The sequence below is a fragment of the Aedes aegypti genome, chromosome 2 (assembly GCF_002204515.2).
Source record: "Aedes aegypti strain LVP_AGWG chromosome 2, AaegL5.0 Primary Assembly, whole genome shotgun sequence".
In the NCBI taxonomy this organism is placed as follows: Eukaryota; Metazoa; Arthropoda; class Insecta; order Diptera; family Culicidae; genus Aedes; species Aedes aegypti.
This window is the reverse complement of record NC_035108.1, coordinates 48,682,255-48,707,024: the sequence shown is the minus strand read 5'-3', so window position 1 is coordinate 48,707,024 and position 24,770 is coordinate 48,682,255. Positions and strand designations below refer to the sequence as shown.

Below are 24,770 nucleotides of genomic sequence, written 5' to 3'. Positions count from 1 at the left end.
GATTTTCAAAAAGCAGCTGACTGGTTTTCAGCAATTCTCAAACTATATATTACCATTTTGACCTATATTCCGAACACTTGAGGCCAACAGTGGCTTCAAATGCATCTGGTGGGAATAAATTAGCTGATATTTGTGAAAGTTTCAATTTCTTCGCAAAGTCTATCTGTTGGCTGTTGAGTGTGCTGATAAAAATATTTATTTAAGCTTATTTAGTATTATTTTTACTTTAAAGTATGGAACAGCATTTTGATTCAAATGCTGAACACTGTGTTCATTCTGTCTCATAGTTTAGCACGTATTCAAATGAATAACTCAGCAAATAAATTCATCTGAGCTCGTTTTACTTACCTTGATCTAGATAATCATCTCTACTCCCAAGATATCCATCATATTGGAAGATGTTTAAATTGAATTGCAATTGACTGCCTTTTTTAGTAATTTGAAGACATATTCTAGCGAATCATTTCAACCACATCGCCGTATAAAAACCGAATGTTCGGAATATGAATCTGTTCGGAATTTGAGACAAAACGGTATCAAAACTCAATCAACTAAATTATATTTTTCTAATCTAATCAACTTACAATAAAATGGTTACCTCTGCCGATCAAATTCTTATCGATCCGTTTCTACTGGTGCCCAACTACCTTAATAGTTTTTCTATCGGTGCTTTTCTGTTACAGCGGGGATTCGTTGGTTGTAACGCGACTGCCTTCCATCTATCGAATCCGACCCGTTAGTTGGAACGACTGACAGCTGATGAAAATGCTCCAGACTCACGCAGCTGGAGGGCAAATCATCACGAAACGCACATATACATGTTTGTTCTATATATGGAGACTTCAATGCGATGGTGCTCAGACGTCAAAGTCAGTTTGACATCTACTCTTGACATTCAAGAGCTTTTTAGTTGGAATATTTTCTAACCAGCGAACATCCAATCGTGGAGTCATTCCATGTAGCGGAGCTCCAACGAGCGAATCCCCCATGTAAATGTTGTTTCAATTCAAGACTATTATAATAACTCATGGATTCTAATAGTTACGCACAGTGTAGACTACACAAACGGCAGTATTATCATGGTTTTTGGTTGTAGATAATATTTGTGTTCACCGAGCCTGGAGCATAGTAACCAACTTTTTACGCTAGCTTGCCATCAATTTTAAATCGCCCCATTCTGACGTTTCTTGCCTACACTATAATTTATTTATGGTTCAATCAAAGCAAGATTTGTGCATGGAAAAACCATTTCACCTAACTTTTGAGTTGATTTAACCCAAAATTAAGTTTATCGATTGTTTGTCCAACCCAAAATCTCTCTTCCACACGAATGTTGTCAAAAATAGAGAGAGCTGCACCTAACCAAAGGGGCAATTAATGCATTATTCTCAAGCTTGTGTTGAATGTACTCAATTTTGCGTTGAATCAAAACAAATTTATTTTTTTTTCTAATGGCCTTAAAAGCAAATTACTGATGGAGGCCTTGGAAATTTAGCCAAATTTGGGATATTGGGCTCAACTACGGTTTTGCGTTGAAACAACTCAGTTTTAAGTAGATCCGCGTTGCCGTGTGGTTGAGTTTTAATGTTGACTATGTGTATAAGTCAGAAATGTTCACATTTGTATTCAAGAAATTCAAATAGGACGATTGTTTTTCATTATTATGATTTTCGAACTACATGTTGCGGTTATGCTCACGACTAGACTTAATCATTTGTTAGGCCTGTTCAAGACGCTTTGCACAAACTAGTTTGTAGAACAAAGTTTTTTTTAGGACGCTCGTATAAAAAACTGATATATGTCATTAAGGTGGTTCAAAAAATCGTTTTTGTTCCACACCACTCATTCGATTCTAGATCAAATTCTGAGTGTCATCCCAAAATTTGAGCTCATGTTTTACTGCATATATACAGTGCTTCCTGAGATCAGCTCTATTATTATACCCGAAGATTTTCAACTAATACAAAATCAATAACTAATTAGGGCTTATTCACAAATTTCATAACGCTGGTTCATACAAAATTTGTAAAATATTCATACAAAAAAGTGTTACGAGGGGGTGGGTGGGTGTCCAAAATGGCCATTTTCAGCGTTATGAAATATGTGAATAAACCCTTATTGAGGCGACCAATTCGAAAACAGTCTTCGGTAAACTTGTAACTGACTAATATACTTAACAATATGAGCGATGCTCTAACCGTCAAGAGCACGTGGGCAAACGCTATGACGGTTTGAATGAATTGCTTGCTTTCCCCATAGTAATTGCCACACAAACTTTGAAAGGCTTGCAAGGTCTCATTTTTAATTCAAATGAGCTCAAATGTTGAATTGATCTAGAATCGAACGATCGGTGTGGAGCGAAAACTGTTTTTTGAACCACCCTAATAGGTCATTTTGTGATTTCTCTCTGCGTCATGGCGCGGTAAATGGCTGGGCATGGCGTACCATTGGTACCTCGCGTACCTGCAGGAATAAAATAGACCCCTTTGTGCGGTCCTTAGCCTCTTGCCCAGCAACTCCTATCCCTACCTCCTCGTGGTACTGGCCGGGGTACGAGTAACCTTGGGGAAGATCGGGTAACCAACCCCCGGTGGGAACTTTGGTCGTATGCTGACAGGGAAGGGGGGGTTTGCTTTTGCAAACCTGGAGCGTCTGTACTCCACGTTAGGAGCGGCTCACAACAGCGTCTGTTCCCCATGTCAGGGGCGGCTGATCATCGTCCGAGTGCCAGAGAAGGACTCTAAGCTAAACTGCGCACTATGGCCCTCCGAACATTTAGGGGGAATGGTCCTCCGGAAATCTAGGGGGTTGGTGTCAGGCCCTGCAAGCCAACCGTAAAAACACATCAGCACAGGAACGTCAACGAGAGAATACGGACCGGAACAATCGGCAAAGACCACAGCGACGAAAATGGACTAGCGATTGGAAACTCGGTACGTGGAACTGCAAATCTCTCAACTTCATTGGAAGTACTCGCATACTCTCCGATGTACTGAAGACCCGCGGTTTCGACATCGTAGCGCTGCAGGAGGTGTGCTGGACAGGAGCATTGGTGCGAACGTTTAGAGGTAATCATACCATCTACCAGAGCTGCGGCAACACACGCGAGCTGGGAACAGCTCTCATAGTGATGGGTGATATGCAAAGGCGCGTGATCGGGTGGTGGCCGATCAATGAACGAATGTGCAAGTTAAGAATCAAAGGCCGATTCTTTAACTTCAGCTAATCAACGTGCATAGCCCACACTCCGGAAGCACTGATGATGACAAGGACGCATTTTACGCGCAGCTCGAACGCGAGTACGACCGCTGCCCAAGCCACGACGTCAAGATCATCATAGGAGATTTGAACGCTCAGGTTGGCCAGGAGGAGAAGTTCAGACCGACGATTGGAAAGTTCAGCGCCCACCGCCTGACGAACGAGAACGGCCTACGACTGATAGATTTTGCCGCCTCCAAGAACATGGCCATTCGTAGCACCTATTTCCAGCACAGCCTCCCGTATCGGTACACCTGGAGATCACCTCAGCAGACAGAATCGCAAATCGACCACGTTTTGATCGATGGACGACACTTCTTTGACATAACCGACGTCAGAACCTATCGTGGCGCCAACATTGACATCGACCACTACCTGGTGATGGTGAAACTGCGCCCAAAACTATCCGTCATCAACAATGTACGGTACCGACGCCCGCCCCGGTACAATCTTGAGCGGCTGAAACAACCGGATGTCGCCAATGCGTACGCGCAGCATCTTGAGGCAGCGTTGCCGGATGAGGGAGAGCTCGATAGGGCCCCTCTTGAGGACTGCTGGAGGACAGTCAAAGCAGCCATTAACGACGCTGCCGAAAGCGTCGTCGGATATGTGGAACGGAGCTCAAGAAACGATTGGTTCGACGAGGAGTGTCAGGAGGTTTTAGAGAAGAAGAATGCAGCGCGGGCTGCAATGCTGCAGCATGGTACGCGGCAAAACGTGGAACGATACAGACTGAAGCGGAAACAGCAAACCCGCCTATTCCGGGACAAAAAGCGCCGCCTGGAAGAGGTGGAATGCCAAGAGATGGAGTTGCTGTACCGTTCTCAAGAAGCGCGGAAGTTCTATCAGAAGCTCAACACATCCCGCAAAGGCTTCGTGCCGCGAGCTGAGATGTGTCGGGATAAGGATGGGAGCATCTTGACGGACGGACGCGAGGTGATCGAAAGGTGGAAGCAGCACTACGATGAACACCTGAATGGCGCAGAGAACACAGGCACAGAAGGTCAGGACAGCGAAGGCGATGGCTACGTCAGCACAGCGGACAGCGGAAATCAACCAGCTCCCACGATGGGGGAAGTTAAGGATGCCATTCAACAGCTCAAGAACAACAAAGCCGCTGGCAAGGATGGTATCGGAGCCGAACACATCAAGATGGGCCCGGACAGGTTGGCCGCTTGTCTGCATCGGCTGATAGTCAGAATCTGGGAAACGGAACAGCTACCGGAGGAGTGGAAGCAAGGTGTTATATGCCCTATCTACAAAAAGGGCGACAAACTGGAGTGTGAAAATTATCGTGCAATCACCATCCTAAACGCCGCCTATAAAGTGCTATCCTAGATTCTCTTCCGTCGTCTATCACCTATAGCAAACGAGTTCGTGGGAAGCAGGTTTCATCGACGGCCGCTCGACAACGGACCAAATCTTTTCCGTGCGGCAAATCCTCCAGAAATGCCGTGAGTACCAGGTCCCTACGCACCATTTGTTCATCGATTTCAAGGCGGCATACGATAGTATCGACCGCATAGAGCTATGGAAAATCATGGACGAGAGCAGCTTTCCCGGGAAGCTCACAAGATTGATCAGAGCAACGATGGACGGTGTGCAAAACTGCGTGAAGATCTCGGGCGAACACTCCAGTTCGTTCGAGTCTCGGCGGGGACTACGACAGGGCGACGGACTTTCGTGCCTGTTGTTCAATATTGCGCTTGAAGGTGTCATGCGGAGAGCCGGACTTAACAGTCGAGGCACGATTTTCACGAGATCCGGACAATTTGTTTGCTTCGCGGACGACATGGATATTATTGGGAGAAAATTTGAAACGGTGGCAGATTTGTTCACCCGCCTGAAACGCGAAGCAACAAGAGTCGGGCTAATGGTGAATGCGTCGAAAACAAAGTACATGCTGGTTGGCGGAACTGAGCGCGACAGGACCCGCCTAGGAAGCAGTGTTACGATAGACGGGGATACCTTCGAGGTGGTGGACGAGTTCGTCTACCTCGGATCCTTGTTGACGGCTGACAACAATGTTAGTCGGGAAATACGAAGGCGCATCATCAGCGGAAGTCGTGCCTACTATGGGCTCCAGAAGAAACTGCGGTCAAGAAAGATTCACCCCCGCACCAAATGCACGATGTACAAAACGCTCATAAGACCGGTAGTCCTCTATGGGCATGAGGCGTGGACTATGCTCGAGGAGGACTTGCAAGCTCTTGGGGTTTTCGAACGCCGAGTGCTAAGGACGATCTTCGGCGGCGTGCAGGAGAACGGCGTGTGGCGGCGAAGGATGAACCACGAGCTCGCTCAACTCTACGGCGAACCCAGTATCGTGAAGGTAGCTAAAGCTGGAAGGATACGCTGGGCAGGGCATGTTGCAAGAATGTCGGACAACAACCCTGTAAAGATGGTGTTCGCCACGAATCCGGTCGGAACAAGATGGCGTGGGGCGCAGCGAGCTAGCTGGATTAACCAGGTACACCAGGACCTGGAGAGCGTGGGTCACAGTCGAGGATGGAGAGAAGCGGCCATGAACCGAGGGATTTGGCGAAATATTGTTGGCGAGGCTTTATCAAGATAATTGATGTAAAGCCAAATAAGTAAGTATCCGCGTCATAAAATTTGTTTTTAATATTAATACAGAAAATCACAGACCCTTACAAACTTAATAAATTCAAACCTAATAAATTTCTAGTTTTTCGAACTCGAAATCTTTTCAAAGACATGGGTCAACTAGAAATCTGTCATTAAGGCATTAAATTTTTACATGTAACTTTTTCTACGAGAAATAACCAATTTTGTACGATCCAGCAGAAAGTTGCAAAACTTTGTTAGCAAAGTTGAGGCAAAACATGCTGCAAGAATGCCAACTAGCACCAATGTTCTGGAATGTTTCGCTCCTGATCAATTGCACAGCATTCTTCTATGAAAACAGAAATTGTTTTAATTACAATATATTAATGGTTTGTCTTCCTTAGCCTAGTGATTAGCCTGAAGGTATCAGGATTTGTTTCCTAGTCTGTCGTCTAAAATCCTTTTGAAATGGAAATTTCTTTAACGTATTATATTTTTGTGCCTCTAGCACGATATACGAATGCGATAATCTTATTTGATTGCAGAGAAAAGTGCTTTCAAAAGCTGAGAAGCTGGATCTGTCCCAGTGGGGACGTAATGTCAAGAACAAGGAGAATAAGATGGTGTTTTACGATGCAAATGCTGTAAAAGCCTTTGGCAACTAAGCAAAAATTTGAAAAGTTGCATTTCAGACGGATGGTTTATAACTTTCCATCCTGAATCATGCTTCTTTTTCTACTTCTTGGCATTACGTCCTCAGAGCCTGCTTCTCAGTTTAGTGTTCTTATGAGCATTTCCGCAGTTATTAATTGAGAGCTTTCTTTGCCAAAGCTGCTATTTTCGCATTTATATATCGTGTGGCAGGTACGATGATACCCTATGCACAGGGAAGTAAGGGATTTTTCCATTACGAAAAAATCCTGGACCGACCGGGAATCGAACCTAGACACCACTTTCAGCATGGTTTTGCTTTGTAGCCACGGACTCTAACCACTTGGCTTACGAAGGCTTCAAAATTCATGCTACTATTCCAAAACAAGAACTCAGACGAAAAGCACTCAACACCATCCGATTCGTTCCGAGTTCAACTCGCTTTCTTCAATAACGGCCTTGCAATGCAATGGATTCAGTGACGCGTACTTACATATCTCTCTCTGTCTCAATAATAAGCCCCAACTCAGCCCAACCCACTGCCCGTAATTACCCTGTGGATGAATTGAAAAAAGAAAGCTCCTCCAATGAACCACGGCGAACTCCATCAAAGTACCAAGTACCTAGCTAGGCCCTCTACAGAATAAGCATAAAGAGAAAGACCTTCATCATTTGGCTGGCAGCCACCGGGTTGCGTAACAAATCGGATGACAAGTCAACAACGGTGCAACCCATGCGCATAGGAGTAACAGGACCAATATCTTTGTCAAAATTTTCAAAAACGTTTAAGTGGCCTGGCTTATACATGTATAAGCTGTAAAAGCATTTATTATATTGTATTGAACACATTTTGATTTAGAAATCATAATTATGTTTGGGGCCTTTCTTAGCCGAGTGGTTAAAGTTCACGGCTACAAAGCAAAGCCATGCTGATGCTGTCTGTGTTCGATTTCCGGTCGGTCCAGAATCTTTTCGTAAAAGGAAATTTCCTTGACTTCCCAGGGCATATAATATCATCGTACCTGCCACACGATATACGAATGCTAAAATGGCTAACTTTGGCAAAGAAAGCTTCCAGTTAATAACTGTGGAAGTGCTCATAAGAACACTAAGCTGAGAAGCATGCTCTGTCCCAGTGAGGTTGTAATGCCAAGAAGGAGAAGAAAATTGACAAGCACTCTTGATTTGTGCTCTATTGAATATCAGGGGTTTGACTTAGATACACATTCACCTTAATGTAGCATGAGGTGAAGTATCTCGGAGATATAAAAGGTTTATTTAAAAAAAATCGATTCCGACCAGAAATCTGACCCAGTTACCCCTATATGCGACGAACGACACAAGTGCCACTTACCTTAGAAACATAGCTATTCACTGGCGCTGTGTGCCGATTTCATAAACTAATTAGTATCACTCGGGCTAAGCGATTTGTCACTCTCACGCGGTTAAACCAAATCCTACGACTAAGCTCTCGAGGGACTTCAACCTCGATACGGAAAAAACACGGAACGGATCGAATCGGATTTCCTAAACGGTGAAAATCTTTTCACCGAAATGTTCCGTAGGAAAATTTCGGCCCGATTTGTTTGGGTCCCATCTGGTTACCGTTGGCGACAGGTGTTTGGGTGTATGGAGGGAACCTGTTGCACTTGTTGAGAAGCTCTGAGCTGGGCAGATTCCACTCCCCACCATGCTTTCTGGATTTATGTTTATGGTCACGAAGACAGTCAGTGTGGGGTGCGCGTGAATGGATGCGCCAGAGAGTACATTATGGGTTCGACCGGTACCATCAACGTTTTGTGGGTGATATCTTTTTCTTCTTTCTTTCTTTCTGGCGTTACGTCCCCACTGGGACAGAGCCTGCTTCTTAGCTTAGTGTTCTTATGAGCACTTCCACAGTTATTAACTGAGAGCTTACTATGCCAATGACCATTTTTGCATGTGTATATCCGTGTGGCAGTTACGAAGATACTCTATGCCCTGGGAAGTCGAGAAAATTTCCAACCCGAAAAGATCCTCGACCGGTGGGATTCGAACCCACGACCCGCAGCTTGGTCTTGCTGAATAGCTGCGCGTTTACCGCAACGGCTATCTGGGCCCCTGATATCTGTAAGTAGCTAAAATGTTTATGATGATGGAGAAACTGGTTCTGATACAAAAGCGTGAATTGAATACTTTCAATTGGATTCAAATGAATGAAAGTGAATCATAGGGAGTTCTCACGAAATGTTTTCAAAATTTCTTCATTAGTTTAATTCTGATACTTACATTCATATCTTGTATTCAACTGTTCTGTGGTAGGAAACAATATCATCCTAAATTGGTGAAACTAAATTAAGCTCTAAAATTTTGTTAACAACACATTACATTTGATTTGCCATAGCAGTTCAGAAATTTAACAGATGAGTGTATTTCACCAGATAACTTTAGAAAAAAAAAACGTTTTAAATAAACCTTAACTAAACCTATATAGATCGAGTTCTATTTTTCTTAATGATTACTCAGACTGTTTTCTACTTTATTGGAACATAAATTAATCATAATTCATGATAGCGAATCAATTTAAAGTAGGTATTCTTATTCCAATGACAGTCACATTTACAACAAGTACCTACCTCAGGAGTGCATATACCCGGATGACGTTCTTGTAGTCATCGATAACAATTGCATCGAAACAGACAAACAACGGAAAGCGTCAAATATTTGCCCTTTTTCCGGTTGCACAACCGATAAAAAGGGAAACGGAATCGCAACGCTAAGGAAGTTATCGTTCAAGGTTCAGTACTTGAAAGTAAAACGACTCCCTCGCCCTCGAGTGCTAAACGGGCACTTCAGATAAAAGTCAAGTGAAAGGGGGCAATGAAAGTTCAAATGCAATTCTGCAGGCTCTCGGTGGAATGATGTGCGTTTGAAGGAACAAGGTTCATTAGTGCTGCTGGGTCGTTTATCATGCGCCGCCGCGATACGTTAAACAGGTTATCAGGGACTTTGGGTCTGAATAGAGGTAACTTGGTGGAATAAAAAATGTAGTACAAAGTTGTAGATCACACATTTTCTCATTACTATACCTACATCACCAAAGTGGACGTAAGCTCAAACATTAAACATCGACATGATTGTCCTCCTCGTAAAAAGTTTCCCACTGTAACATTGCTTAGAAATCAACGATATGGATGGCATAATGACCGAAAGTGAAAGATATCGTAAAAGTCATGACTCAATCGTAATTTTCTTGAGTCTTGACTATTCGTTTGGAAGATAGGTGAAATTTTCTTAGTTTTGCTCCCATTTGCTTATATAAACCTTCTACATAGTTGCGTGAAAACATTGTTCAATAACATCTCCGGGAGCACAACTCAAAGTCCGAGAAACAAATAGGGGAAGGGGTGGTAAAATGAACACCTTAAGGATATCATCTTGTTTCGAATAGTAAAGAGAGGAATTTCTTTAGTTCTATCGCATAACATCAAAAATAGGGATGTTATCTAAAGCAGCGACAGGAATTCAGACTAAAATAGCTAAATTTTCACATATTTTTATCGCTAGCAAAAAACGATGCAAATGTTCATTTTACCTGCACTATGTAGGTAAAATGAACAACTGATGGTGGTAAAATGAACATCATTCAAAAAACGTGAGCAAAACAAATATTTTTGAAAATTTTCACTGCATATCCGGAAATATATCCAATAAGGATTGTAACCCATTCAAAAAGAAATTTAAAGGTATCAGATTTAACATCATATCATAATGATATTCACCTCACTGAAAAATCTCAAGACCTCGAGCGAAAAGTAACGTCAGTTCTAATTTTCAAACGCGATTTTCAAAATTCTTGGTTTTTGTTGATATTTTTACTTCAATTGACCTCCGTATCGACCCGAACACTCCGATTTATACTGTAAGTCGTACGTGCATGATAAAAATTCATTGAAATTTGTTTTTTCTCTAGAAAAGACACGGTGTTCATTTTACCACCACTTCCCCTACAAAAAGTCACTCTATAGCGTCATTGGATCCACTAATACCGTAGTTATACCCCCCTTATTCATGACCACTTAGGTCATTGTGCTTTACCCAACCCTAGTTACGTCAGTGGATGTGCTCTTAGTTTCAGTTCCCGTTTGAGATGGATTCTTCGAGTGACGTTTGAGTGAGTGTGTACCGATCTCCCTTCTTCCGACCCTTTAGATCCCCTTCCACTGAGCATAGTCGAGGGGGTTATAAATTGGCTAAATGTTACACCCCCGCACAATCAACACTCAGCTCTTACTATAAGCGAAGAAAGTTCAGGAGACGTAGAATACCGGTTTGCATTCCGGGAGTACCGGGAATGAATTTACTCTCCACTAGATACTAAACAATCATCGCAGCTGATGATGCTCACCTTTTGCTTGATTCCGCCAAATAGTCATTGCTAACAGTGATATCAGAAGTCCACGTCTAAAGCTATATTGTGAGACAACCGCTTTGCAGCCGTACTGCCATTGCGCTCTAAATTTATTGCCACAGCTACTACTACTATAACAAAGGTATCAAGCAGCTTTGCAGTCCGGTACTAACTGGTAATGGCATTGCTGTTGATGGAATGAGAAGCTAATTTTTCCTGTAAGGAAACTAACTTCTTAGCACCGTTGTTCGAGGTTCCACCCAGATCGTCACAATGAGAATTCGTTAAGGTTAGCTCTTAGTGACAAGCAGTGAATGTTAGGGTGGTTCAACTGACAAACATGTTTGAGAATCCGATCTCTGATATTGTCCTGGCAATCTTTATGATAAAAAAGAGATTAGTGTAATTTTCAGCTCTTCGGATGTGAGATAAAGGTGGCCAAAAGACGAGTAGGTATATATAGAAATTACTGTGAGAATTTTTTTCTAAAATGGTCGAAACAAGTTAGTACTTGAATGTAAGTTCAGTCAACTCTTCCTAACTCGATATTGAAGGGACCATCGAGTTAGGGATGCATCGAGATTTTATTTCATTTTTTAATTTTTAATTAATTTGACAAAATACATTCGAAATAGTAATTTTAACGTGAAGAATATTAAAATTTAAAAACATTTACCTATGTGACGCATTTTAAACAGTCTGCATACATTGAAATTTTTATCAACCTTAAAATTTAATGGGTTGTAAATTTTTATTTTACTATCACTATAATTATAATATTGAACTATATAAATTTATGATTATGATGAGAATTCACTAAATAAATCCATACATCCATACAACTTCAACTCGTAAGATGTCCGAAAAAAAAATAACTGAAAAACTAGACAAAATTACTAAAAGAATTTCTCGGACAATACAAAGCGGGAAAATTTGTCGTAAAATATGGCTTTACTTTCAAGGAATTGCGGCATGGCCAAGTTTTCTTCAGATGAATGGCAGAAATTTAATCTGGTGTGAAAAAAGGTAACAAAATCGACCACAGTGCACTATGGTCCAGGAATCAGTTTTACGCGGAAAGATGCATTCTGAGCTTTAGAATGAAACATTAGACAAAAACGATCTTCTACAAAGTTGCTTGTATTAGTTGAGCCCTTTGTTTGGTTTTATTGAGAATTAGGGTGGACCACATTTTCATAGAAATTGTGTAACTAACTTTCTTATTTGTAGAAATTATATTATACATGCTTCAGCAAAGTTGTAGATCATTCAATTTCAAGCAACATTGCCGAAAAAAGTTTTTTTGTATCTCTTAAATTGACCGATTTAGAGCTTTTTTTCTACGATGACATAGGGTGGTCCGAACAAAACTGGTTTTCTGGCTCTAGAGTTTTCAATTCAAGTTTCTCATCAAAGTAGTCTATGAAACACTTTTAGAGCTTTGAAAAATGCGTAATTTGGTGAGTGAATAAATTCGCTATCTTCTTCCGTTTAGGAGTTATTGTTGTTTTTCTTCCAAAAACATGCCTACTTTGATTGTGAATTTCTCTGATTGGGGCAAACATAAAAAATATCTTTTGACGGCATTCAAAAGACAAAATAAAATTGTATATTATATCAAAAAATTACAGATGTGTTATTTTTGTAACTCTAATAAAATACTTTGAAAAACAAAGGTTTTTAAGCAGAAAAACTTTAATAAATTTTGAACTAAAATAGATATCATCAATATTTTTGCATGAAAATTTGCGTTTTGTTAAGTTCTAAAAGTCGTTCATAGACGACTTTGACGATAAAATAATATTAAAAAAACTAGAGTTAAAAAACTTATTTTCATTGGACCACCGATGATTAGGAAAAAATGCTTTAGATTGGTCAAATTTTGAGCTACAGAAAAACTTTTTTTGGCAAAGTTGATCAAAATTTCAAGTTATACCGCTCTGCCTAAGAGCATATACCAGTATTTTTGCAAATAAAATAGTTGATTATATGATATGTGTGATATTGTGGACCACCCTAGTTTCAAATGACACAGTATGAAGTCTTACATTTTTAGAAACAATTTTGTACAAGATCATTTTTGTCTAAAATTTCATTTTCATGCTCAAAATGTAAAATAATAAAGAAAAACATACCATGAAAATCTCCAAAATAGTTTTAAAGCCCTATCTTTCTTATTTCAGATTTCTCGTCAAAGCGGTCTATGAACGACTTTAAGAACTTAACAAAACGCAAATTTTCATGCAAAAATATTGATGATATCTATTTTAGTTCAAAAGTTATTAAAGTTTTTCTGCTTTAAAACCTTTGTTTTTAAAGGCATTTTATTAGAGTTACAAAAATAACACATCTGTAATTTTTTGATATAATATACAATTTTATTTTGTCTTTTTAATGCCGTCAAAAGATATTTTTATGTTTGCCCCAATCGGAGATATTCACAATCAAAGTAGGCATGTTTTTTGAAGAAAAACAACAATAACTCCTAAACGAAAGGAGATAGCGAGTTTCTTCACTCACCAAATTACGCATTTTTCAAAGCTCTAAAAGTGTTTCATAGACTACTTTGATGAGAAATTTGAATTGAAAACTCTAGAGCCAGAAAACCAGTTTTGTTCGGACCACTCTATGTCACTGCAGGATAAAAGCTCTAAATCGGTCAATTTAAGAGATACAAAAAAACTTTTTTCGGCAAAGTTGCTTGAAATTGAATGGTCTATAACTTTGCTGAAGCATGTATAATATAATTTCTACAAATAAGAAAGTTAGTTACACAATTTCTATGAAAATGTGGTCCACCCTAATTTTCAATAACACCAAACAAAGGGCTCAACTGATACAAACAACTTTGTAGAAGACCATTTTTGTCTAACGTTTCATTCTAAAGCTCAGAATGCATCTTTCCGCGTAAAACTGATTCCTGGACCACTGTGCAGTGTTTTATTCCAGCAATAAATTCGCTCTTAGATTTTGATGCAATTTTTCAAGTATATTCGCATGAATAAATTTATTGCTCAAAATGTATTTTCAAAGAAAACTTATTATTTCATCAATAATTTCCAAATCTGTTGGTAGCAAATTTTTTCTTTCCGTACTGTCATGAATAACATTTTCCCAATTGAATTCTTTTCGATTGCTCCTGAAATTCTTGCGGGACATTAGGAAGAATCCTTAGAGTAACATCATTTAAGTCCTAATAGGATAATAGACTTTATAAAACGAGTTGTGCCCAGTTGGGACAGTGTGACACCAATGTCTATCACATCTCAATTGTGAAAGGACATTTGATGAGCACCAAAAAAAATATGGATCATACCACAATATTCCTAAATAATGGAAGCAGTGGTTAAAAGGCTCTACAGATGAGGAAAAAAAAACATCGGGAAGAATCTTTTTTTTTGCAGGAAGTCCCGTTAATTTTTGCTGCGATTTTTTTCAAAAAACCCTGTAGAGAAACTTTAAAAAGAACTGTAAAAGCTAAGTTGGAATAACTATTGGTGAATTCTCTAAAAATCCGTGGAAATAATCTTCGCTTCGTGTTCTTGAAGACATTTTTTGTGTGTCTCCTAGAATTGTTTTGCACTATTTTATGGAGAAATCCTCAGTTATTCATGAAAATCTTAAAAAAATATCAATGGACAACTGGAGGATGATTTAATCTAGCCATTGGAATTTATTTAGAATAAGTACTGAAAGGATCGTAATTCGTAGGAATTCGCAAAGGAAACTTTTCAAAGCCCATGGTTGAATACCTGAAAAGTTCGTGGAAGAATCACGAAGGACATTCCTTGTGAGTTTTTTTTTGCTACAGTTTTTGAATTTTTTTTGACTGGATTACAAAAAGACTAAATCTTTTCCGTAGCGAAAATTAAAATTATGTGACGTGAAATGAAACAAATAAATAAAATCAATACAAATCTGTTAAAATTACGATATTTGTGAAAATCGTGATTATTGCGTGATTATCGAACAACATTACATTAGTATTTGCTATGCCCCCCTAGGCCCCTTCCAGAAAAAAAACTGGCTTTTTTTTTTCAAGTAATTAACCGAACTTCAGTTGGTTGCTTGTATAGAATTATGTTTACCATAAAGTAGAGAAAAGTTCGATTCGGACTTGTGTTCTGAACTTTCTAGTTGTTGATAAATGCATGAGTTACTTCTTCAAGAATTAAATTCTGTTAGTATCCATTGTGTTCTCGTAATCAGCGATATAGTTTCCTTTTAACCCAAAATCTACCAAAAGTGAACTTTTGAGTCTCAATCATTGGTAACATTGGTATATTGTATGTTATACGAAACACCCTTTCGTGCAACATGCTCACCAGATGATGATGGTGTAAACTGGGCGATGGATTTTGAAGAAATTTGTTCTAAGTGTTACGTCTGTTTGTCTGTGGCCGAGTAGTCTCCAAACAAATTTCACGAGATCTCAGGAAATAAAAGCCAAGCTAAGCTAAGCTAAGCAATCAGTCAACTTGTTAGCTGAATCTCGGTTAAGAGGAAAATAACCATCATCGTTTTACAAATTTTCAAACCCAGTTTTTTTGCTCAAAGCTGAAGCAATGTTCAAGAAAATCTATCATTGTACTGCACTTGCTGTCTGTAATACAATGATAGATTTTTAGGAAACTGAATTTGAATGAAAAAACTGGTTTTTCATTCTTGATGATTGCTGATGATTGAATGATGGATTCTTGAGCCTTAAAATCGAAAAACCGAGGTTCAAACAGCCGAGCTAGTGAAAAATAGCTAAGTGTGTAGGTGCCTCTGTTGCTCCATATGAATTCCATGAAGAAATTCAAGTATCCTTTATTTGGGTTACACTGCGGATCACGTTTTTTTTTCTTAAGCACCAAAATACCGCTACTTACTCGATTAAGGGTGGCTGAATCCATTGCACACTGGTCCAGGAAGCTAATTTAGGCGGACATGAGGTTTTCGTCAAGATTTATTGATTTTAGAGCCATAGTTTATTCTGAGAATATGTTCAGAATCGTCAGTACTACAAAATGTACGGAACAAAATTTTTTTTTACGGTGATCGCAAGAGTGACGCATATGCCAACTTTTTTATTTTAACGAATCGTAAGTTGGTATGTTCAGCAAAGTTGTAGCAAATGATCATAGAAACAACTTTGCCGAAAAAACTTTTTCTCGGTTTTGCTTCAGTGCCGAGATAATTAAGTATTTTTAATAAAAAAATCGTTTCTTGCTCTTAAGTGTTTTATTTTTTAGTTTTATTAGCCTACTATGTTCTACAAAGAAGATTAACGAGAAGGCATTTGAACAGTTTTTGTCAGAAACGTACTGTTAGTATCGCCAGTTTTACGATTGGTATGTACTCTCTCCAACGGTGCAAAAACTACTTTCGCATGGAGTGATGCTGTCCGGCATGCCGCCGAAGAAGCATAAAAAATACGGAATAAATCCATCAGAAGATTCTGGGAAATTCAATCGGACTGTAAATTTTGTATATGTATTTTATACGACTTATGTTGACTTCCAACCTGGTGATCTTGCTTAGGAATAGATTAAATACAGGTAGAGGAAAAGACGATGAATTTCTTGCAGAAGCTTCCAAGTTAATCGAAAACAACTGAAAAACGATGTACTTTATATTTCTATATAAATACACGTGTTACCTTTTGTTTGTTGTGCTTAGGTAGCCATGACTTTTGTGAGTTGAACATGTATGAATATTCAATAAATATGGATTTATCTCATATCGTCCATTAGTAAAATCGATTTTAAACGAGATAGAAAAATATCATCTTCTCCAAATTTTGCTCACAGGTACTTGAAAGACTGCAAAATCATTTGGTGGAAAGATATATTTTTTTGAGGTGCTCATAGTTGAGATACAAGGCATACAAAATAGCTAATTTTAAGATGAAAAACTCAAAAAACATAAAAACCATAAGAAATACAACTTTGATATGTTCAGCTAAGTTGTAGCAAATGATAAGTATAAAAACTTTGTAGAACATAGTAGGCCAATAAAACTAAAAAATAAAACACTTAAGAGCAAAAAACGATTTTTTATTAAAAATACTTTATTATCTCGGCTCTGAAGCAAATCCGAGAAAAAGTTTTTACGGAAAAGTTGTTTCTATGATCATTTGCTACAACTTTGCTGAACATACCAACTTACGATTTGTTAAAATAAAAAAGTTAGCATATGCGTCACTCTTGCGATCACCGTAAAAAAAAATTTGTTTCGTACATTTTGTAGTACTGAAAATTCTGAACATATTCTCAGAATAAATTATGGCTCTAAAATCAATAAATCTTGACGAAAACCTCATGTCCGCCTAAATTAGCTTCCTGGACCAGTGTGCATTGCTTTTTTCAAAAATATCATAGCACGTCTAGTTTTTTAGATATTGACTGTTGATAATGCAAAATTTGACTATTTCAGCCAACTTGTATGCAAGTTTGCCAGCTTGTATGGCAATTTATATGCTTAATTTGCCACAGAATTCAAACTCCATGCGTAAAAGAATACTTATCAACAAAGTTCATAATATTTTTGAAGATGAAATGTTATTTTTTGGCGATTAAGAAAAGTATTGTATCTTGCCATAAAAGAGAAACGAAGAATTGTGTATGAGACCTAAGGCATGTTAAAAAATCGATTTAATCTCAATTTAATCGTGCAATTTCAACTAAATTATATCTAAATTGAAAGTTTAAGTCCTATTTTGCATGTATTGTGGATAAAATCACGAAAAGTTTGATAAAACTTACTTTAACTCGCAGGTAAACATCAATAAAACCAGTGTTTAAACAACTTCGATGACCTGTAGCTAAAAATTGTGACGTGCTGGAGCATTTCTGAGAACGGCATCAGATTTAGCGAGCCAAAATCTACAAGAGACACATAATTTGATTCTTGAGACACGCAAAAATGTCATTCTTGTTACGTTGTGTTTTCAATGGTAGAATCTCTTGAAAAATGAAAAAAATCAAGAGTGGAGGAATCTTGGAGGAATCACTGAAGACATCCCCGAAGAAATTTCAGTATGAATTCTTAGAGGATTCCTTTTAGTTATTTCTGGCTGAATGCAAAGAGTCACGTATGGAGTTGCTTCTGGAGACTTATTTATTTATTTATTTATTTATTGAACTAAAAATTTTGAAAGAGGGAAAAACCCCCTTTGAGTGATATCAATTGGAAATCGTTCTCAAAAGGGCACAAAACCTCTTTATCTTTTCTTATTACGTTACAAAAATAAATCTTAAAACTAAAGGCTCAACCGGAAGTGATCCATATCAGAGCCGAATTCTTGAAAAGGAAGTAACCAAAAAGGGAGGATTATTGCAGGGTACAAGGGAAGGTTATTTTCTTGATTTCTGAAACGAAAGAGATAAAAAGCAAAGCTGTATCAAACAATATGATTAATATCTCTGAAAAAGTTGTATGAAATTTTTAACATAGGAAGTGATTTTTTACCAAGAATATCACAAACAGATATAGGTACTGTAATTTCTAAATTTTTGTATTCGTCTATTATTTTTTTCCTAGTCAAAATATATTTTTTGCAATTAAAAACTATGTGATCGATATTTTGATAAGATTCTCCACAATCACATAAATTTGAATCAACTATGTTAATACGATATAAATGACTATTTCAAATATAATAATTAGAAATAAGTCTTGAAAACATGCAAATGAAATTTCTTCCGACAGACAATTTTTTAAACCATTCAACCACAATTGGAAAAATGGAATGACACCATCGACCTTTATCACTAGAATCCCAATCAATTTGCCAAGAATCTAAAGCATTTCTTTTGATTTTAGCATAATATTCCGAATGAAAAACATTTCGTTCATCAATAATTCAGCGAGTACCTCCTAGTTTAGCTAAATAATCCACTTGTTCGTTACCAAATATATTACTTTGGGCTGGAACCCAAACAAATTTAATTATAAACCCCTGAGAATGCAAATCGTATAACAATTTTCGTATCAATAAAATTTAATGATGGGTTTTCTGGACTCGATGGAATTAATACAACTCAAACTATCAGTACAAATAATGAACATATTTGGAGGATGATCCTTTATTATATTACATGTAAAGTACAATGCTATTAATTCAGCTACAAAAAAAAGAACAAGGAGATTTCAATTTGTAAAAATAGACTACATCAATATTATAAACTCCAAAACCTGCACTATTTTAAATTAATGATCCATCTGTGTAATAAATAAATTTTTGGTCGAAGCCACAAAATTTTCGTTCAAAACATAATTTGGCATATCGAACACACATATGTCTTGGTAATTGATTTATTTTTCAATGTAAAGATTTATCAACAAAGGTCTGAAAAGAATGTGCATTAATATCACAATTATAAAATGTTTTTGGAAAACCAGGTAATAAGTTTTCGGTAGAACAATGATTAAATGTGTTTAACATTTTGCTAGAAGGATTTATTCCGTGTAAATCACTTAAAATTTGAATAAGAGGATGCTGATTTGTGAAGCATTGACTTAGAAATTTACAATTTAATTCATGAAAACGAATTTTGAGTAGAACCACTCCTGCCAAAATTTCAACAGATTTAGTATGAGTAGAATTCATTAATTTTAAACAAATTCTTAAACAACGAAATTGATTTTTTTTTTCAAGTTTAGAAAAATGAGTTTGAGTGGCACAACCAAAAGAAAAATAACCATATTCTAAAATTGAGCGTATTGTAGTTTTATAAAGAATAATCATATCAGAAGGATGACCACCCCACCAATTACCAGTAATTGTACGAAGAAAATTAATCCTTTTAGAACAAATTTTCTGGATGTATTTAATTTAAAAGTTCCAATTTAATTTTAAATCATACCAAATACCAAGATACTTGTATTCAAATACTTGTTCAATTTCATATCCATTAAGAAATAAACCTACACTTACTGAGGAATGTTTACGTGAAAATATAATATATTTAGTTTTTTGCACTGAAAACGTGAAACCATTATCGTAAGCCCCCGAACCAATATTATCTAAACAAATTTGCATATAATGACGTATTATTTCTCTATTATATTCACTTACGGAAATAACATTATCATCAGCAAATTGAACTAAAAAGCAACCATTTGGGATAACAGATGAAAAATCACATGTGAATAAATTGTACAAAAAAGGATTCAAACAAGATCCTTGAGGAAGGCCAAAATAACTATTACGAGTAAATTTAGAAGACCCATTGTGATAGAAATGCATAATTTTAAATGAAAATAAGTTGTATATGAAATTGGATAAAATTAAAGGAATTTTATAAGAATTCATTTAATTAAAAAGCAAATCAATATCATAAGCTCCAGACACGTCTAAAAAAGTAGAAATAGTATCCTGTTTTTTTATTAAAAGCAAGTTCAATTTGAGAAGCCAAAAGTGCTGTACAATCACGAGTACCACGTCCTGTTCTGATACCAAATTGACATGGAGAAAAATATTATTATGTTCAGCCCATATCTCAAGACGATTTAAAACCATTCTTTCCATAAGTTTACGAAGACATGATATTAAACTTATTGGTCTACTACTATCAGCCAATGAAGCCAATCTTTTCCTGGTTTAAGTATACTTACTACTTTAACTGAACGCCAATCTAATGGAATAACATTTTGTAAGAAAAATGAATTGTAAATTGCAAGTAAATGAACTTTTCCTTCATAGGGTAAATTTTTAAGTACGAAAAATTTAATATTGTCAATACCTGGTGCAGTATTATTTGTAATAGATAATGCCAAACCCAATTCTTCTAATGAAAATGGTGAACAAAGCTCTGAAAAATAATTAATCGATTGCTTTGTTCTAAAATTAATAGATTGAGGAACATAATCTGGACAAATCTTAGATGCAAATTGATCAATCCAATTATCAGAATACTCCATTAAAACAGGAGAAGAATTATCATAATTTCTCAAATTTCTTGCTACAGACCACAATGTGGATAATGAAGTTTCTCTGTCAAGGTTTTCAATAAAATTTTTCCAATAATTTCTTTTCTTAAATTTAGTGGTAGGGGAATTAGGGGCATAATGGACACGTTAAGCAAATGTTCGTTTTAAGACCCTTAAATGGCAATGTTTTTAAATTACCCCCGGCTAGTTTTCAAGTTTAATGTTAGTACGACGTGCCACATTCATTCATAGTGATAAAAATCAAATCATATGTCAGAAAAGCGAGTTAGAAAATTGGGTCGAAAACAAGGCTGGTAAAAAGGTATCGGGGCGAAATGAACACCTGTATGAAATTTAGTTATTCCAACATATTCAATGACTGTCAATCATTCTGATATGCAAAAGGACTCTCCCTCAATCATAATAGCTAAAAAGAACCTTTCTGGGTTCGTTACTTTGCTCAAAAATTAGATTCTTCCACGGTCTTGCTTATATGCCAATTTGAAACTGAGAAAAATTTTAAGTCAAATTTTAAAGAACAATTGAAGCAAAAAATAAAATTTTTTACCGTCAAGCATTTCAAATGCATTACAGATTTCATGCAGTGAATGAACTTTTGATGAAATATGTGTATTATCAGATATTGAGAGGGTGTCCATTTCGCCCCGTATGTTCATTATGCCCCTAATCCCCCTACGGGTAAACCAAGCTTCTGCTTTACAATATAAGAAATAATTTTCTCTAGATCCTAAACGACTTCTTAGAGTGAGTAGATGAAAAAACCGAATTTAGTAGGGGCACATGGTCAAATTAGGATCTAGTAACAGTTTTTTGGCCATATCTTTTCAGCACGATGAACTACATCAAAAGTTTGATGTTATCGTGAAAACCTGATTCAGCGCGCACACTGTTTACTCAGAGAGTTTTATGATATCTCCTACCAGGACATGACTAGACATGTTTGAACAAAATTTTCCAGAAGGTCCGAATTGGACGAACCCTGTTCCAATCCGAACCCCCCATGTTCTAATTCGGACTATCCTATATATAATTGTTTTTTGCTATGGTAGTAATAAAATATAACTCCGATTTGTTTGGTATCAAAGCTTATTGAACTTCTTCTGTAAGCGCGAGCAAAAAAATAAACTCAATGCGTGACAAATTACATTTTAATTCTAGGTAGAACTAGCTTAAGTAAAATGTGAATTCCATTCAAAAAAAAAAATCATAAGTGCAATCCACTGATGAAGCTGTTCCAAAATTAGTCAACTCTCCCTAATTCGATTTTGAACGGACCATAGTGTATAGGAGATATCGAGATAATAAACAGATATTTTTAAAACTTTGGAGCTTTTTTCATTTTAACAAAATACATTCGAAAAGGTGATTTAAACTTTGAATATAGTAAAATTTCAACACATTGAAACTTTGCATGAAAATATCGGGTAAAACAGGTGAACTTGTATGGGGCACTGAAACAGACATCATAGAATCTCAGGACATAAAGTTGGAGAAGTATGGACTCCGATATAGGGGTCAAAGTATCTATACACTATATTGAAAGGACTGCGCATTCAATCGAGCTTGTGAACAAAAATACAGAATATCGGGTTGGGGAAAGTTGACTGTATTGTTCTTAGCACGTTTTTAATACCATATTGCCAAACTATTTTGTACACAGCTTGACTGTGGTATTGATGGAGATACCTTTCAAGTCGCTGATATATTGATTCCTTTAGTTTTTGGTGATCTACCGTATTTTTTAGATTTATTTTCGAAGCCTTTTCTTGACCACAACAGAAACAAAGGCACCACTGATCAATATTATAACTGCTGTGATTTTCTACCAAGTCGAGAAGACTTTCACGGTGTGGAGCTCTTAGAATAGACTGAGTACAAGTTGAAAAGCAAGAGGTCCAATGGATAATATCGCTCTCTGTAATAATCATGACTCGCAACACATCACGAGAATCAGGTTAATATCTTCTGCTACAGCTCTGCTTGATCGGGGGGATAACAGTGCAGCTAAAACCCATCTAAACAAACTCCCTGGGGGCACTATTGTTACAGGATGCTCGAAAATTGTTTATCATGTCAGTAAAATAAAACACCTACGCCCAATGATAAATAAATAAGAGAAATGAGTATTATTATCGCTCTCTCTCTCTTTTAGGCTCTCGTTCGCAGCTCTACTTTATCATGCTTGAAGTATTGAAACTGGTTTTTATTTGAGAAATGCAAGGAATTTTTTTTGTTTTAGAATGAATGCATTAAGAAATATTAAGAATAATTTATAACAAAAAATCGAAAAAAATGCTTAAATCCTGAAAAAAAAGCAATCCTAAGAAGAGTTCGTCAAAGAATCAACATTGGAAACCTTCGAAATCTTAGAATTTTTGTAAAAACGCTCCAAGAAATTATTGAAATAATAATTGAAGCAATTCACAAAGAAATCATAGGTGAAATCGATACAAAACATAGCGGAGCAATCTTTGACAAGATTTCCTGGAAAAAGCTTTTAGATAAAAACTCAAAGGAATTTTTAGATGCAACCGTGGGGTAACTTATGCAGAAATTATTGGATAAATACTTAAACAGTTTCTTGAGAAAAAAAAACTTAAGATTTAGGGGCCCAGATAGCCAGAGCGGCAAACCCGCATCTATTTAGCAAGGTCAAGCTGATGGTTGTTGGTTCGAATTCCACCGATGTAGGATCATTTCTCGATTACTTTTTTCAAATCGACGTATCTAGCTTCCAAACGGTTTTGTGAAAATTAATTCAGAATAATCACAACCTGTCTTCTAAAACTGTTTTAAAATGAATCACCTTTTTAACATTTTTTCGCCGTATACATCGCTTTAATTTTGCATACAATTAGCTCGCATAGCAAAGCATAGCATAGACTGTAAATTTTGCATACAATAAGCTCGCGTTCAAAAACTAAAGATTTTATGACAAAATGATAAGCCGTTTTATTAAATTACTTGCGACGTTTTTCTACCAGTGTAAAATCGACTCAAGTAGTGTTTTGTTTTGATTCGTGGTTAAGCCACTTTGTCTCTCCATACAGCGGGGCGGCGAAAGTAGCGCTTAGGTTGCAAAAGTTGAAAATCTTACTTTCGTCGTTTTGTAAACTCGGAAATTAAACGTTCTAAAAGTGAAAAATCGAGTTGGTTTAGAGCAAAACGTGTAGAATTTCGTCTGCGAAACACGTAGAATCGATAAAGTAAGTTTATTTACTTTTTTTGACTTGAATCTGTTTGAATAAGTTTTCGAGATTTGGTAATGAAATTTTTTTCGACTTCCCAGGGCATCGAGAATCTTTGTACCTAGCACATGAAATATGAATGGAAAACAGTCGATTGGCAAATAATGCTCTCAGTTAAGAACTGTGGAAGTGTTCATAAGGAAACTATGATGATAATCAGGATCTTTCCTAATTGAGATGGAACGCTAGAAAGAAATATTAGAAAATGTTGAGGCTATTTCTGAATTGTCTTATATTATTCTAGAATTGTTTGTGAATACTTATTACTGCAAAATGGACAATATGCAAAACATTCAGTTTTATGTCTCAAATGATATATATTTAAAGCTTTAAAAAGTCTTAAATAAACTGACGAGTGTGTTTCTATTGAAAATAAACATAACTCCCTCAAAAGAGGTCATTGCAACAAGTTGCTTATCACGTGCAAAAGTAGTTGGTGCTGACCAGATCAAAGCTAACGAAAAAAACTTGAAATACCTGCCGGCGTTTAAAGCTATCTAAACCTGTAACCGATACAAACGAACCTTGATTAATCAATAAGCTGGACCGGGAAGGAAGAAAGTGAAGGTGCATCGTGCTATTTTCATACATGTGCAGTGTCAAACGCAACTCCTCTCTTATCAGTCATCGAGCCCATGTTGCGACTGCCCACGTATTGCAGATAACATGCGTAGTTAGCAGTATTTATTAGCTATCAAGTGCTGGAATAGCTTATT

General features: G+C 37.0%; 1 protein-coding gene across 2 annotated transcripts in view; it reads right to left on the bottom strand.

Annotated features, from left to right (window-relative positions):
- The window catches only part of LOC5571688 (Bardet-Biedl syndrome 1 protein), a 47,402-nt gene that overhangs the window by 5,117 nt on the left and 17,515 nt on the right, over positions 1–24,770 (bottom strand). The window contains exon 1 of one of the 2 annotated variants that reach the window (XM_021840783.1): positions 7,832–8,156. The exons of the other annotated variant lie outside the window; for it this stretch is intronic. Within the exon in view, the coding sequence (XP_021696475.1) occupies positions 7,832–7,842 (11 nt within the window). The 5' untranslated portion in view covers positions 7,843–8,156. Of the gene's footprint in view, positions 1–7,831; positions 8,157–24,770 lie in introns of those variants that run through there. 2 annotated transcript variants of the gene reach the window in all.